This window comes from Pogona vitticeps, chromosome 1, assembly GCF_051106095.1.
Source record: "Pogona vitticeps strain Pit_001003342236 chromosome 1, PviZW2.1, whole genome shotgun sequence".
In the NCBI taxonomy this organism is placed as follows: Eukaryota; Metazoa; Chordata; class Lepidosauria; order Squamata; family Agamidae; genus Pogona; species Pogona vitticeps.
Genome location: NC_135783.1, coordinates 250801366 through 250815903, shown reverse-complemented (window position 1 = coordinate 250815903; position 14538 = coordinate 250801366). Strand labels below are relative to the sequence as shown.

General features: G+C 40.8%; 1 protein-coding gene and 1 long non-coding RNA gene across 2 annotated transcripts in view; one reads left to right on the top strand and one right to left on the bottom strand.

Annotated features, from left to right (window-relative positions):
- The window catches only part of LOC144586038 (uncharacterized), a 208650-nt gene that overhangs the window by 110176 nt on the left and 83936 nt on the right, over positions 1-14538 (top strand). The gene's annotated exons all lie outside the window — the stretch shown is intronic.
- Positions 1-14538, bottom strand: part of LOC110074193 (SITS-binding protein) — a 56577-nt gene that overhangs the window by 8072 nt on the left and 33967 nt on the right. Inside the window, exons 8-9 of the mRNA XM_072985576.2 lie at positions 10987-11108; positions 4644-4823 (exon numbers count right to left, since the gene is read on the bottom strand). Of these exons, the coding sequence (XP_072841677.2) occupies positions 4644-4823; positions 10987-11108 (302 nt within the window). The remainder of the gene's footprint in view (positions 1-4643; positions 4824-10986; positions 11109-14538) is intronic.

Genomic DNA, 14538 nt, shown 5'->3' with positions numbered 1-14538 from the left:
CTACTTTGGAAAATGAGGAAGTATCTAGCATGGGAGGCTTTAAATAAAGATTGGACATCCATTTCACATTTAGTTGTTGATTTCCTGCTTTACCATGAGTTGATTTGGTGCCCCTTAGAACTCCTTCCAGCTTTGCAGTTCTATGATTGTATAATTCATCAAGCCTCTGAAATTCACACATGTCCTACCACTGAGATCAATTGTTGTTGAAATGGCAGAATGCACATTCTTATTAGATTTCCCATTTTGTTAGTTCTGATATCTGTATGTAAGAGTTTTTTTCTCACACACACAAAAAAACAACTTTTCATTAGAGAGGCAGGGCCATATATTAATAAATTAATAAAGGTGATAAATTCACAATACTCCATAAAATCTCACATATTGCGTGACCAGCACCACATGGCAAAAGTATGTCGTTTTGCTACGTCCTACAGACCTTCCCAGTATTCAGTTTATTGTAGACTTCAAAGTGAACAAACAGACAAGTGATAGATTTTCCAGGAGGAGTGGGATAGCAAAAGCCCTACAAAAAGTTTCAAATAGAAGGAAGGGCAGAAGAACAGAAGTGAAAGCAAGCTCTAAAATGTTATTGAACAAGGTCCCGTATTTCACCATGCTACAGCTAAAGCCTTGTAAATCTCACTGTGAAATATGAATGTTGCTGGGCTGTTTAGAAGTTGTGGAAAATGTCACATAACTCACTCCTTCTATCCAGTGATTCCATTGTCAAATGTAGGGGAATTTAGTGAGAAATAACAAATATGATGTAGTGGCTGGAAGGAAGCTGATTGGGAGGGAAGGTTTGAAAAGAAAAACGTCATTGTACTTTCTGCCTTGCCACAGTGGAGATTTCTTTGGAGGGCAAAACTCCCAAAGCTTTAGAACATTTGGGGGTATGGATTATGACTTGCAGAATTCCAGAAATTTGGGGCTGTGATTACCAGAATGACTGGGAGGTTCTGGGAGCCATAGTTTTTGTTTGTTTGTGTGTTTGTGTGTTTGTTTGTTTTAAGGATCAGTCCTTTGTCCATATATTTGTTGAAGCAGGGAACAAGATTCCTGTATGCTCTCATTTTGCAGCCAACTAATAATTAAAATAGCCCCAAAGAATGCTGGTGCACTCTGCTATTCTGGTTCAGTGCTGACACTAAAGGACTAGACTGTTGGAAACAGATGCTTAGATAGATGGAAAGACATTATTTTAAAACACATTAGAATAAAAGTTGTCCCAAGAGGACATACACACTGACTTTAAACTGACTTCAAATACCTTGATCCAGCTCTCAATTCATTTCAACAGTGTAGCCACATGCTTGCATAGTGGAAGGAAGGAAGGAAGGAAGGAAGGAAGGAAGGAAGGAAGGAAGGAAGGAAGGAAGGAAGGAAGGAAGGAAGGAAGGAAGGAAACTGGTGCTTGCACACTGAGGACCAGAGGTAGTTGATAGCATACATGCTGCATGGTTAAATGGGATTTGCTCTGGTTATAAAACAAATGAATTCAATTTTTAAAAACTGATCATATGCCACAAAAGCCTATCAGGATCTGATACCTTGTATGTCAGAGTGTTAGAACAATTATGGGGGAAGGGGGTGTTATAGAAAATCTCCCTAAAACTGCCTTAAAAGTTTAGTACTTTTATCCGTGTGACATGAAAACATTGTTTGCTACAATCCAGTCCAGAAAGCGATTCAGTGGCAATCTCCTATTCTGTTTTGCTCTCCAATCCATACACAAGAGTAGTAAACATTTACATCTGATAAGTAATTGGTATAAATACATTTTGCTTTGCTTCTGGGCAAGTATGTGATGTAGAATCTTTATTTCCCTGCTAAATGGCAGGACTCATTGCCATTGGGCAGTAAAAGTAAAGAAAGGCCTGTTAAGTGGCGATAAAAATGTCACTTTTTAAAGCAACAGTCATTGTTGTGTGCCAAAATTAAGTCAATAAAAATTAGGATATATAAATAGCTGGTGGTTTCTCACATTCTCATCAGAGGAATCAGAAGAGGAGAAGCAACTGATGCAAGAGACACCATATGCAAGAGATAAGAGGAAGCAGCTCCAGAGAATAAACAAATGGATTTCACTTGCAGTTTATCTATAACCTGGCTAAATGAGTACACTTTTATAGAAATATTTTTTTCTGTGTGTTTCAACATGCTTAGAGCTAAATAATGTTTTCTTCTTTATGTACTGTACTTTTATTCTTGATGACTTTAATATTTTAAGAGATGTAGCTCTTGCCTTAGACTGAATTTGAAATATTTACATTGTTCTTTTTACTTTTAAAACAGTCTTTACTCTTAAAAAGAGACACTCCTGTAATTTTAATTATTGCCTGTCACTTCCGAAAGGTTGCATGTTTTTAATACTATTGGATTTCATGTTATGCTTATGGAACCTAAAAGCAACGTCGATAAATAAAGCTTAGAAAATGTATAGGTATGTATATATATGTATGTATAAGATTTATTGATACACTGATATATCAGAAACAAGGCTCCCTCTAAGATGCGTGACTGCACAAATATGCTCGATTCCGCACCCCCCCACCCCCGAAAGCTTTCCTCATTCCATATGCACCTGCAATGATTTTTCTGGTCGCAACGGAACCCCACGTGGGGGGCAGACTTGCATATGGGGATATGGGGGTGGTTGATTAGAGGGAATGTTGATCAGGAAGGCAGTTCTGTTTAGGAAAGTGTCCTCTGTTGCATTGGCTGCTCCTGCAGAAATATGTTTCTGTAGTATTGTATGTTTCTGTGTGTGTTATGAAAAACTTTGGAAAGTTGTTGCCTTTTCCATAATGCTGTGCAGTCTTTTAAAAACCAAGTAGCTTGACAGTGAACCACAGAAGAATTGGTAGAGGTGGGAACAGAGGAAGGAAGAAAGGGAGGGAGGGCATTGTGAGCTGAAATGCGGATCGTACCATATCTGTGTGTGGACACTGGCTCAAAATGAATCCACAGCCCTGTGTGATCACTAAGTATGAACTGAAATGAAAGTGTAGTCACATCTTAGGTTTCACTCCCCACCCCTTTATTTTCCACATTTTCATGTTTTTTTCATTGTTCAGACCCTGTACAAATACATTAAAATATTTGGTTACATATAGAATTAGAGGGGCTATGAATTAACTCAAAGTGAATTGGTTGTGAATTTGGACAACATTAAAATAGATGCTAGTCAGGACTAGAGATGGGGGTATTCATATACGAATATGAATATCCCCCCCCCACAGGTGGAGATAATGAGGGTTAGATTACCCACTCCTGGCAGAAGGTGGGCTGACGAGCCTCTCTGCCAAGTTGTAGAGTGGCTAATCCATCGCAAGCAACGGAGCAATAGGAAGGCTCTGTCGCTCTCGCAGCAGCAACGGACCCATGAGTGGACCCTCCAGCCCCATGCGTTATCTCCACCTATTGGGGGGATATTCATATTTGTATACGAATACAAATACTCCCATCTCTACTCAGGACTTTTTTGGTCTGAGATGTATCACTTTCTATTCCCTTATGTTCTCCAGTTAGAAGAAAATGTTTAAATAATCCCTTAGATTTCACTATCATGAATCACTTCGTGTCATCTTGTCCTTATTCACCCTGTCTTTGGCCCATTCATTTATTCATGAATTAGCATGGCCCTCAACTTATATCACCAGATGACCTTTCTGCTGACTTCCCTCCTCTATTAACATTATGGTTTAATTCCAACTTTCCTTTTTCCATTTCAGCAAGTTAACAATATATAGCATTGGATCCTATTGTCAAGGTTTCCTAAGAGGCTTTTAGGCGATGACATTTTTTTAGTTTCCAGTGGAAAGCTTTCCCTTTTGGAAGTGTCCAAAGCTAGGAAAATTACTTTTTGAAAATAATTAACTACAATTATGCTTCCAGGGCCAAAACATGGCTGGTTGCCATTATAATCATACTATCTAAAATTAAATCTGTATTTCCTAGTTTCTCAAAAGTAATGGGAAGAGTTGCCTTTAAGTTACTTGGAAAAAAACATTGGAATGCCACAGACTGCTGCCCTGTGGTTTGAAACACACTCTCCTCATGTCTACCTTGTCATCACCTCAAGACCCACAACAAAGCACAAGGCAGCAGTCTGAGCCACAACACTACACAGCATTTGAACCATCAATCAGCATATACATGGTGAGGTCACCGTCCCTGTAAAAGTAACTTAAAAATATGTTTATATTGCAAAAGGAATGCCATTACAATCCATAATGTAGTCATGCTTTAGTTTAAGTTAGGAGGAAGTCGAATTATAAGTAAGTATGTTCTTGTCTGTAATTAATGACTTCAAAGACCTGGAAGTGTCTAATTGGAAATGATTGGTGAGGGAACACTTCCATTTGCAGATGCTGTGTTGATTTTTTTTTCTCAACAATTTCTTCTGTGTTTTAACAATTTTGACCTTGATAAACACATTTGAACTATTTCTTCCATTGTAATATCTGAGTTTTCCCACCATTCATACCAATCTTTTTTTTCCCTTCAGCACTGCCTACTCTGCAGAGAAACATGAAGTTTTCAGTATTCAAACCTGAAGTCAAACACCATCAATATTCATTCTGCGAGACACCTGCACCAGCCTGAAACATGTTAGATCCATTTTTATTTATTTTTACCTCATTTCCTATAAGGAATTCATCATCAATGGTAAAGGTGATTGGCTCATTAGGACTGAGCCACCATATGGGTCGAAAAATAGGGTAGCCCACAGAGACCCATTCTTTGCCATACTTTTCAATGAGGGGTACCACAAAATTCTGGTGTCTCTGAATATAGTGCCTGGTGAGGTTTAACACCTGAAAGAAAGAAGAAAAGAAACTTCATCATATTGCTCCAAAAATAAAGAACAATTATTTTAAATTATTTATGTCTTCCCAAGGGATGAAGAGAAATACACAGAGAACAAATCTTGATCCTGACTAAGGGATAAAATATGCTTTTTGTGGAAACATATGCAGTGAGTATGGGATAGATAAGAAAATATGAACTTTATGGTATTCTGATTTCAATCTGCTGAGATTTTTCATCATTAGCCACTGATCAACATATTTTCTTCAATATGGATGTTTTTCTGATAGTTTGCATCATTGTTCCTGTCAGCACCCCCACTTCTGTAGCAAGAATATTGAGTGGAAAACAAGATGCTGCTCATGAGGTTACATCTCATGAGGCACAGCCAGAGAGAGCCAAGCTATCTAACAGCAGCTGTTGAGATGGGTGGGAGGGTGGGTGGGGGGAGCCCTCCTGCTGGGAGGATTTAAAAGCAGGGAAGAAAACCAACCTTTCTTAGAAGCATAATAGCTTTTTTAAAGGAAGGGTCAAAAGAAGGAGGAATTGCAGTGGGAGAGATTTCCAAGTACAGTATATGGAAGAACACAAAGGAACAGATGATGACAGAAAATAACCAAGAGACTAAAAGGGCTAATGAGTTTAGCAAAATGACAAGTAGAAGGAGTGTAAATTAGAGAGGAGAGAAGCTGCCGCTGCCACCACCAATGGTGATTATTTACATTTCTACCCTTCTTTTCCACTATAAGGTAGTGCTCAAGGGGAGTTATAATCATAAAACATAATAAGAAAAACAGCAAAAATGGATTGAACCATACATGTAATCATTAAAATAAAATAAAACACTCAAAACCATTAAAACATTGTGAACAGTTAAAATCGTCCCAATAAATTAAACACCATCATAAGCCAAGTGTAAAAGTAATATCCTCTATCCTCACACCCTTCCTAAAAGCAGGAAGAATGGAAACTTTGCAACTCCAACAGAACGGCAACCCAGACAGGAGAAAACTCTCTTCCACATTTCTGTCATGTGGCCCTCTCTTGCTGTTGGTATTCTTAAGAGTGCCCCTCCTAAAGTTCTTAACATCCAGAAAGATTCATAAAAAGAGAGGCAGTTCCCTGAGATAACCCAGCCCAAAGCTGTTTAGGAATTAGACATTTAAAGTCAGCACCTTGAATTTCACACTATAAGTAGCTGGTAACAAGTTTGTACAGTATTGGGATCATACAGTCCAAACACCAGTTAACAGCCTTGGTGCCACATATTGGATCAACTGAAGTTACGAGATCTTCTTCAAGGGTAGCTCCTTAGAAAGTGTGTTGTAGTAGTCAAGGTGTGAAAGAAAGCTTTTTTTCCTTTCTTTAATGATACCAGAGCAGTGCACAATTTAAAATCATGGATAAATATGGAATATTGGTTAAATAATAATAATTAAAATGTCAAATTAGCAGCATTGCACTGTGAAAGTTTGATATGACTAAGCCATGGCTAAAGCAACCCAATCAGGTTGACACAAGAAATGCCATAGTTGACACACTAAACAAAGTTATACAAAGGTGCTCCATGCCACTGCTGCCATATGGAAATTTAAGAACAGTGCAGAAAGCAGGGGTACTCCTGGACTATAATCCTGACCTGTCAGGAGGAGAATGACACCTAAAGCAGGCTGAATCCCAATCTCTGAGCCTGGTTTTCCACTGACTAGCAGTACCTCTGTCTCATCTGGATTAAAATTCAGCCTCATTCAACCCAGTATCGAGCTTAGGTGTATTGACTGCTCCCTCAATGTCAGATGAGGAGGAGGAATCGAGATGGGGTAACATCAATACATTGGTGGTGCCACAGTCCTAAGCTTTGAATGTTCTCTCGCAGAAGTTTTGTGTAGATTTTAATCTGATAGAAAATACAGTAGAGCCCGGGAAGAAACTACTTTTTGAGTTTGCCCCGTCAAGAAGGACTAGACGCACTGCAATACAGTGCCCTCAATAATGAATCAAGCCAGACAGTACAATAGGATGTTACAGTCAGTTGTATCAAAAGCCATCAAGAGGTCTAGAAGGACTAATAATATCATGCTCCCCTTATCCTGTCCCCAGGGTAGGTCATCTACCAAGGCAACCAAAGCAACCTCAGTCCCATATCTCTACTGAAAGCCCAATTGAAATGAGTCCAGGTAAGCAGTGTCATTCAGGAGTCTTTGGAGTTCCAGTGCCACCAACTTCTCAATTAAGTTAGGCAAAAGATAAATTTGAGACTAGCCTATAAATGGTCCAAACTTTAAAGTCAAAGGTCAGGTTTTTACAGAAACCGATCTCCTTTATACAGGAAGAGGCAGCCCCTTCCTCTAAGAGATCCTTTATCACTTCTCTTAACCAACTCATCCGTCCTACCTTGGCAGATTCAATTAGCCAGGCAAGGCAAGAATTGTATAAGCAGGTGACAGCTCAAACAACCCATTCACATTCTTGTGATCTGCAAGCTGAAAAGAATCCCAGTGAACAGGGCAAGTGGTTGCCAACATGACGTCAAGTTGACCTGCTCCAATAGTGGAGTCCAACTCAAGGTGAATTTAGTGGACTTTGTCTGCAAAACACATAGCAAACTGCTTGCTGTGAGCAACTGATTGTTCTCACATCCTCAGTCCAGCATCCTGTCAAAGAAGGTCTTACAAAGTTTGGAAAAGCACCGCCGGCCTGTTATGCATGGCCCCAATGGCAACACACACTTGGTCTTTCCCAACTGTTCCTGACATTGCTGCCTACCTTTTCAGATGGGTTACAGCTAGTTTGTGGCTTCACTCATCCTGAGGTGTCCTCTAATGATGCTGTAGCTGCTGCCCCTCCTGTTTCATTGCCCTCAATTCCATGTTAACCACAGGAAGCTGATCTGTTCTACAAGTGGGAGGCAGCATTTAGGAGCCACAATGCCAATTGCCTAAGTTATTTCTCCATTTCACAGATCAGTGAGAGCTTTGACAGTATGGACATTAGAAGGACTCATTTTCTGAGTCTCAGCATGCTGAAACATCCTGCAATGAGAACAATCTTGTGCAGGAAAGATGCTATTCTGCACAGGATTTATAAAAATCTTTTCAATTTGTGTGTGTGTTTAGTCATTTAGTCGTGTCCGACTCTTCGTGACCCCATGGACCAGAGCACGCCAGGCCCTCCTGTCTTCTACTGCCTCCTGGAGTTGTGCCAGGTTCATGTTGGTTGTTTCGCAGACACTGTCCAGCCATCTCATCCTCGGTCGTCCCCTTCTCCTCTTGCCATCACACCTTCCTAACATCAAGGTTTTTTCCAAGGACTCTTTTCTTCTCATGAGATGGCCAAAGTACTGGAGCCTCAGCTTCAGGATCTGTCCTTCCAGTGAGCACACAGGGTTGATTTCCTTTAGAACTGATAGGTTTGTTCTCCTTGCAGTCCAGGGGATTCTCAAGAGCCTCCTCCAGCACCACAGTTCAAAGGCATCAATTCTTCGGCAGTCTGCTTTCTTTATGGTCCAGCTCTCACTTCCATACATCACGACAGGAAAAACCATAGCTTTGACTATTCGGACTTTTGTTGGCAAGGTGAAGTCTCTGCTTTTCAAGATGCTGTCAAGATTTGTCATCGCTTTCCTCCCAAGAAGCAGGCGTCTTTTAATTTCAGGGCTGCTGTCTCCACCTGCAGTGATCATGGAGCCCAGGAAGATAAAATTTGACACTGCCTCCATATCTTCCCCTTCTATTTCCCAGGAGGTGATGGGACCAGTGGCCATGATCTTAGTTTTTTTGATGTTGAGTTTCAGACCGTTTTTTGCACTCTCCTCTTTCACTCTCATTACAAGGTTCTTTAATTCCTCCTCACTTTCTGCCATCAGAGTGGTATCATCTGCATATCGGAGGTTGTTGATATTTCTTCCGGCAATCTTAATTCCGGCTTGGGTTTCTTCCAGTCCAGCCTTCCGCATGATGTATTCCGCATATAAGTTAAATAAGCTGGGGGACAATATACAGCCTTGCCGTACTCCTTTCCCAATTTTGAACCACTCAGTTGTTCCATGACCAGTTCTAACTGTTGCCTCCTGTCCCACATATAGGTTTCTCAGGAGACAGATAAAGTGGTCAGGCACTCCCATTTCTTTAAGAACTTGCCATAGTTTGCTGTGGTCCACACAGTCAAAGGCTTTCGCATAATCAATGAAGCAGAAGTAGATATTTTTCTGGAATTCTCTGGCTTTCTCCATAATCCAGCGCAAGTTAGCAATTTGGTCTCGAGTTCCTCTGCCTCTTCGGAATCCAGCTTGTACTTCTGGGAGTTCTCGGTCCACATACTGCTGAAGCCTACCTTGCAGGATTTTGAGCATAACCTTGCTAGCGTGTGAAATGAGTGCAATTGTACGGTAGTTAGAGCATTCTTTGGCACTGCCTTTCTTTGGGATTGGGATGTAGACTGATCTTTTCCAATCCTCTGGCCACTGTTGAGTTTTCCAAACTTGCTGGCATATTGAATGTAGCACCTTAACAGCATCATCTTTCAAGATTTTAAATAGTTCAACTGGAATGCCATCACCTCCACTGGCCTTTTCAATTTAGCATTTGTTAAATGGTTTGAGACCACACTACTTGTTGGAGTGGCAACAATGTCATCTGCCCAATCCAACATATCCTCCCAGGCAATGCTCCTCCATGTTGCTACTGGGAGGGAGGCCCAGAAGTCTTCTATGAAGAGTTGGGCCTTCTTTGCAGTGGCACCAACTCTGTGGAACCAGCACCTGGTGGAGCTGTGCCGAGTCCCCTCCCTGCTAATGTTTAGAAGGCAGCTTAAAACACTGCTTTTCAGGGAGGCTTTCCTGGCCTAATGTCACACCTCTGTCTTTTCTCTCATAGAGATAATGTGTCTTTGTACCATTGGTACCTTTGTTTTTATACATTTGCTGTTATGTATCTGTTTACTTGTTGTTAACCACTCAGCATAGTGCATTGCACTAATGGGGTGGTAAACAGTGAGTGAGTGAGTGAGTGAGTGAGTGAGTGAGAGAGAGAGAGAGAGAGAGAGAGAGAGAACAACCATGAAGCTCATGACTGCAAGAGTTCTTTTAAGATTTCTTGGTATTGGTGGGAGGGGGTGGAATCTTGCACAGAAAAGTCTCACTGTAAGGGGAAAAAGTTTTTTTCTCTCTCTCTGAGAGAAAGAGCCATAAAATTCACATCCCTATTCAGCCTTATCAGCAATGAATGAAGTAGGAAATGTCCTAAGTGCATTCAGGAAACCATTTAGAATCCACCAGGAGCCTAGGGCAGTCTATCTTAATCAGTCCACCATCCCTGCATAGGTTCACACTACCCGCCAATCTAAAATCAATCAGATGGTGATCTGTCCAGCCCTACCTATATTCTCTAACTTTAGATCACCAAGTCTACCTCAAAAAACCTCACTGTGAATATTGAAGAACCCCCCCCCCCAAGAACTGGGGTTGTCTAGGGTAGTCTAACACCAATACCAGAGATTACCCCAGCTAGCTCAGAAAAAGAAACTGTTGAGTTAGGGGGTGGATAGTGCCTCAAGAGAAGAACTAGTAAATGTGGAAGCTGGAGTGGGAGATGAGAATTCCTGTTCCCAAAAGCATGTTGGATGGCCATTCTTTTCCAAAGTTATTGTGAGGAAACAGTGGGAAGAAGGAAATAATAAATCAGTAAATAGCAGTTTTAGTAATACTAAGCACTGGATAAGAGAAACAAGAATAAATGACTGAAAGTAGAATAGAATAACATGAAGAAGGCACAACACTGGTTTTACTTCCTGTGTGCCCACAACCACTAGTCTTCGAGGAAATTGTTAGTACTGTGAAAAGGAACATGCAAGCAAAGAAAGGTGGAAGTTATTGTTTGAGAAGACATATAACAAATTTTCTTTAGTCTTGATGGTGGTGTATGATCCAAAAGGAGATGATGGAGAGAGAAGTACAAGCAAAAACTGAGGATAAGAGTACTGAAAAGTAGGGGAGAGAGAGAAATCTCTGAAAATATATCAAAGGCATAAACTGCTTGTTATACTAAAGACGCAAATGAAACAAATAGTGGGAGAAAATGAAGCATTTGCTTATTCATCTGCAAGTATGCAGAAAGCATAGTGAAAATGCTTTCAAAATGCACAAGTAAAAGTAAGGCTTAAAGGTACACCTACCCAGCCAGCACAGCAGATCCATGGTGGAACACCAAAAGACATCACTGGGAGGAAAGTCGCAATCTGCAGCCATCTGATATACAGTTCTTCATCCATCAGCAATTTACTTCCAAGAGACCCTCCTAGATTGTACACGCAGAAAATTGAGTGAGAAAATGAAAATTCATGTAAATATTAACATTGTTTTTAATCATGGCCACAATAATTTAGGAACTACTAATCTACGTTGGTACTAAAACCTGAGCCATTTTAACAAACCTGGATAAACAGGACACCATTAAAACACCACCCAGCTATAGGTGTCCCAGCTCTGCCACCTTCTATGCCATATAAGAGCTTTGCAATATGCTGAGCCTTATTTAAGGGTGAAGCTATGGGAAACATTCAGCTCTGCATTTAGAAGCAACAAGAACCGTTTTGTCCTAGAAGGAGCTTTTCTTATCTCTGTATTTTGCAAATCAGTTTGTGCTGTTCTGTAGTTGGTCACTGCAGCTAAACATGGGCTTCATTTGCAATTCTGATTGCTTGGGCACACAGGAATACTGTGTCACTGGAAGGACAACCCACGCAAAAAAGAAATATAGCGAAACCCATACATAAACTGGTCAAAGGGAAAGGAAATGGACCCAGTCCTAACCTACAACCGATTCTGCCAATGCTGGTAAATAATTTCAAAAGCAATGGAAAAGGGGGTAAGAACTGAATGATATTGAGGTCAAACAATGTAATTCAATTCTATGTTGAATTTCAAGGAAGGTGCACGCTGGAGAAATCAAAGGAATGGTCTCTCACAGGATAGCATCCTGGCACTGTTACATTGTAACACTTTCCTAAATGATTAACCGACATTCTCGTACTCTAGTAGTTTCATCTATGCTGATCATCTTCCCTTGACAGTCCAGGGGGGAACCTTTGACGTCTTCAAGCACAAGCTAAACTCTGAATTAGAAGATCTTCCTTTCAATTATAAAAACAACCACCTGAAACCAAACCTAGATCAAATCCTGACCTACAAAAACTTTGTTGAAACACCAAACAGAAACTTACTGCCAGAGATAAACCATACTTAGAAAACTGACTGGGTCAGACTGGGGTGCACACCACAAACAATAAGAACAGCAGCTTTATCCCTGTGCTATTCCAAGGCAGAATATGATAGTGCCATACGGTATAAATCAGCACATGCCAAACAAGTGGAGGTAGCTCTTAATGAATCATGCAGGATTATTACTGGCTGCCTGGAACCTACCCCTGTTGAAAAAAGTCTATTATTTGGCTGGCATTGCCCCTCTAGAAGTATGTTGAGAAGTACTAGCAAATAATGAGCAAAAGAAGATAATACAGCACAAAATTCATCCACGTCATGGATATCAATGCCCTGGATGATAGCTAAAATTGAAGAAAAGTTTGCTGCACATTTCTCAAGCTCTAAATATTAAATCAGATGGACTAGGCTAAATCTATGGTGAACAAAAACACACCTTACCAACTGGATGAATGCCAAAGAATGTCCCCCTTCAGGACAAGATTCCGGCTGGACCATCTTGTTGTTTAGCAGTTAAGTTGTGTCCGACTCTTCGTGACTCCATGAACCAGAGCACACCAGGCCTTCCTGTCTTCCACTGCCTCCTAGAGTTCAGTCAAATTCATATTGGTAGCTTTGATGATACTGTCCAACCATCTCGTCCTCTGTTGACCCCTTCTCCTCATGCCTACAAACTTTCCCAACATCAGGGGCTTTTCCAGGGAGTCTTCTCTTCTCATGAGATGGCCAAAGTATTGAAGCCTCAGCTTCAGGATCTGTCCTTCCAGTGAGCACTCAGTGTTGATTTCCTTTAGAACAGATAGGTTTGTTCTCCTTGCAGTCCAGGGGACTCTCAAGAGTCTCCCCCAGCACCACAATTCAAATTCTTCGGCGGTTGGCCTTTTTTATAGTCCAGCTCTCTCTTCCATACATCACTACTGGAAAAACCATAGCTTTGACTATGTGGACCTTTTCCACAAGGTGATGTCTCTGCTTTTTAAGATGTTGTCTTGGTTTGTCATCACTTTCATCCCAAGAAGCAGGCGTCTTTTAATTTCGAGGCTGCTGTCACTATCTGCAGAGATCATGGAGCTCAAGAAAGTAAACTCTGTCACTGCCTCCATATCTTCCTCTTCTATTTGCCAGGAGGTGATGGGACCAGCGGCCATGATCTTAGTTTTTTTGATGTTGAGCTTCAGACCATTTTTTGCACTCTCCTCTTTCAGCCTCATTAAGAGGTTCTTTAATTCCCCCTCACTTTCTGCCATCAGAGTGGTATCATCTGCATATCTGAGGTTATTGATATTTCTTCCAGCAATCTTAATTCCAGTTTGGGATTCATTCAGTCCAGCCTTTCGCATGATGTATTCTGCATAAAAGTTAAAGAAGCAGGGAGACAATATACAGCCTTGTCGTACTCCTTTCCCAATTTTGAACCAATCAGTTTTTAACCATGCTTTCTAAGGCCCACTTGACTTCACTCTCCAGGATGTCTGGCTCAAGGTCAACAGACACACTATCTGGGTTGTCCGGGACAGCCAGATCTTTCTGGTATAATTCTTCTATGTATTCTTGTCACCTCTTCTTGATGTCTTCTGCTTCTGTGAGGTCCCTACCATTTTTATCCTTTATCATGTCCATCTTTGCACAAAACGTTCCTCTAATATCTCCAATTTTCCTGAACAGAAAATTTTCTGGTTTTTCCTTTTCTATTATTTTCTTCTATGTCTTTGCACTGTTCATTTAAGAAGGCCCTCTTGTCTCTCCTTGCTATTCTTTGGAAGTCTGCATTCAGTTTTCTGTAACTTTCCCTATCTCCCTTGCATTTTGTTTCCCTTCTCTTCTCTGCTAAGGCCTCCTTGGACAGCCACTTTGCTTTCTTGCATTTCCTTTTCTTTGGGATGGTTTTTGTTGCTGCCTCCTGTACAATGTTACGAGCCTCTATCCAAAGTTCTTCAGGCGCTCTGTCCACCAAATCTAGTTCCTTAAATCTGTTCTTCACTTCCACTGTGTATTCATAAGGGATTTGGTTAGATTATACCAGTGGTTTTTCCTACTTTCTTCAGTTTAAGCTTGAATTTTGCTATGAGAAGCTGATGATCAGAGCCACAGTCAGCTCCAGGTCTTGTTTTTGCTGACTGTATAGAGCTTCTCCATCTTTGTCTGCAGAGAACATAATCAATCTGATTTCGGTACTGCCCGTCTGGTGATTTCCATGTGTAGAGCCGCCTATTGTGTTGTTGGAAAAGAGTGTTTGTGATGACCAGCTTGTTCTCTTGACAAAACTCTATTATCCTTTGCCCTGCTTCATAAGGCCAAACTTACCTGTTGTTCCTTTTATCTCTTGACTCCTTACTTTAGCATTCCAATCCCCTAGAATGAGAAGAACATCTTTCTTTGGTTTCAGTTTTTAAAAGTGTTGCAAGTCTTCACAGAATTGGTCAGTTTCAGCCTCTTCAGCATTGGTGGTTGGTGCATAAACTTGGATTATTGTGATATTGAAAGGTCTGCCTTGGATTCATATTGAA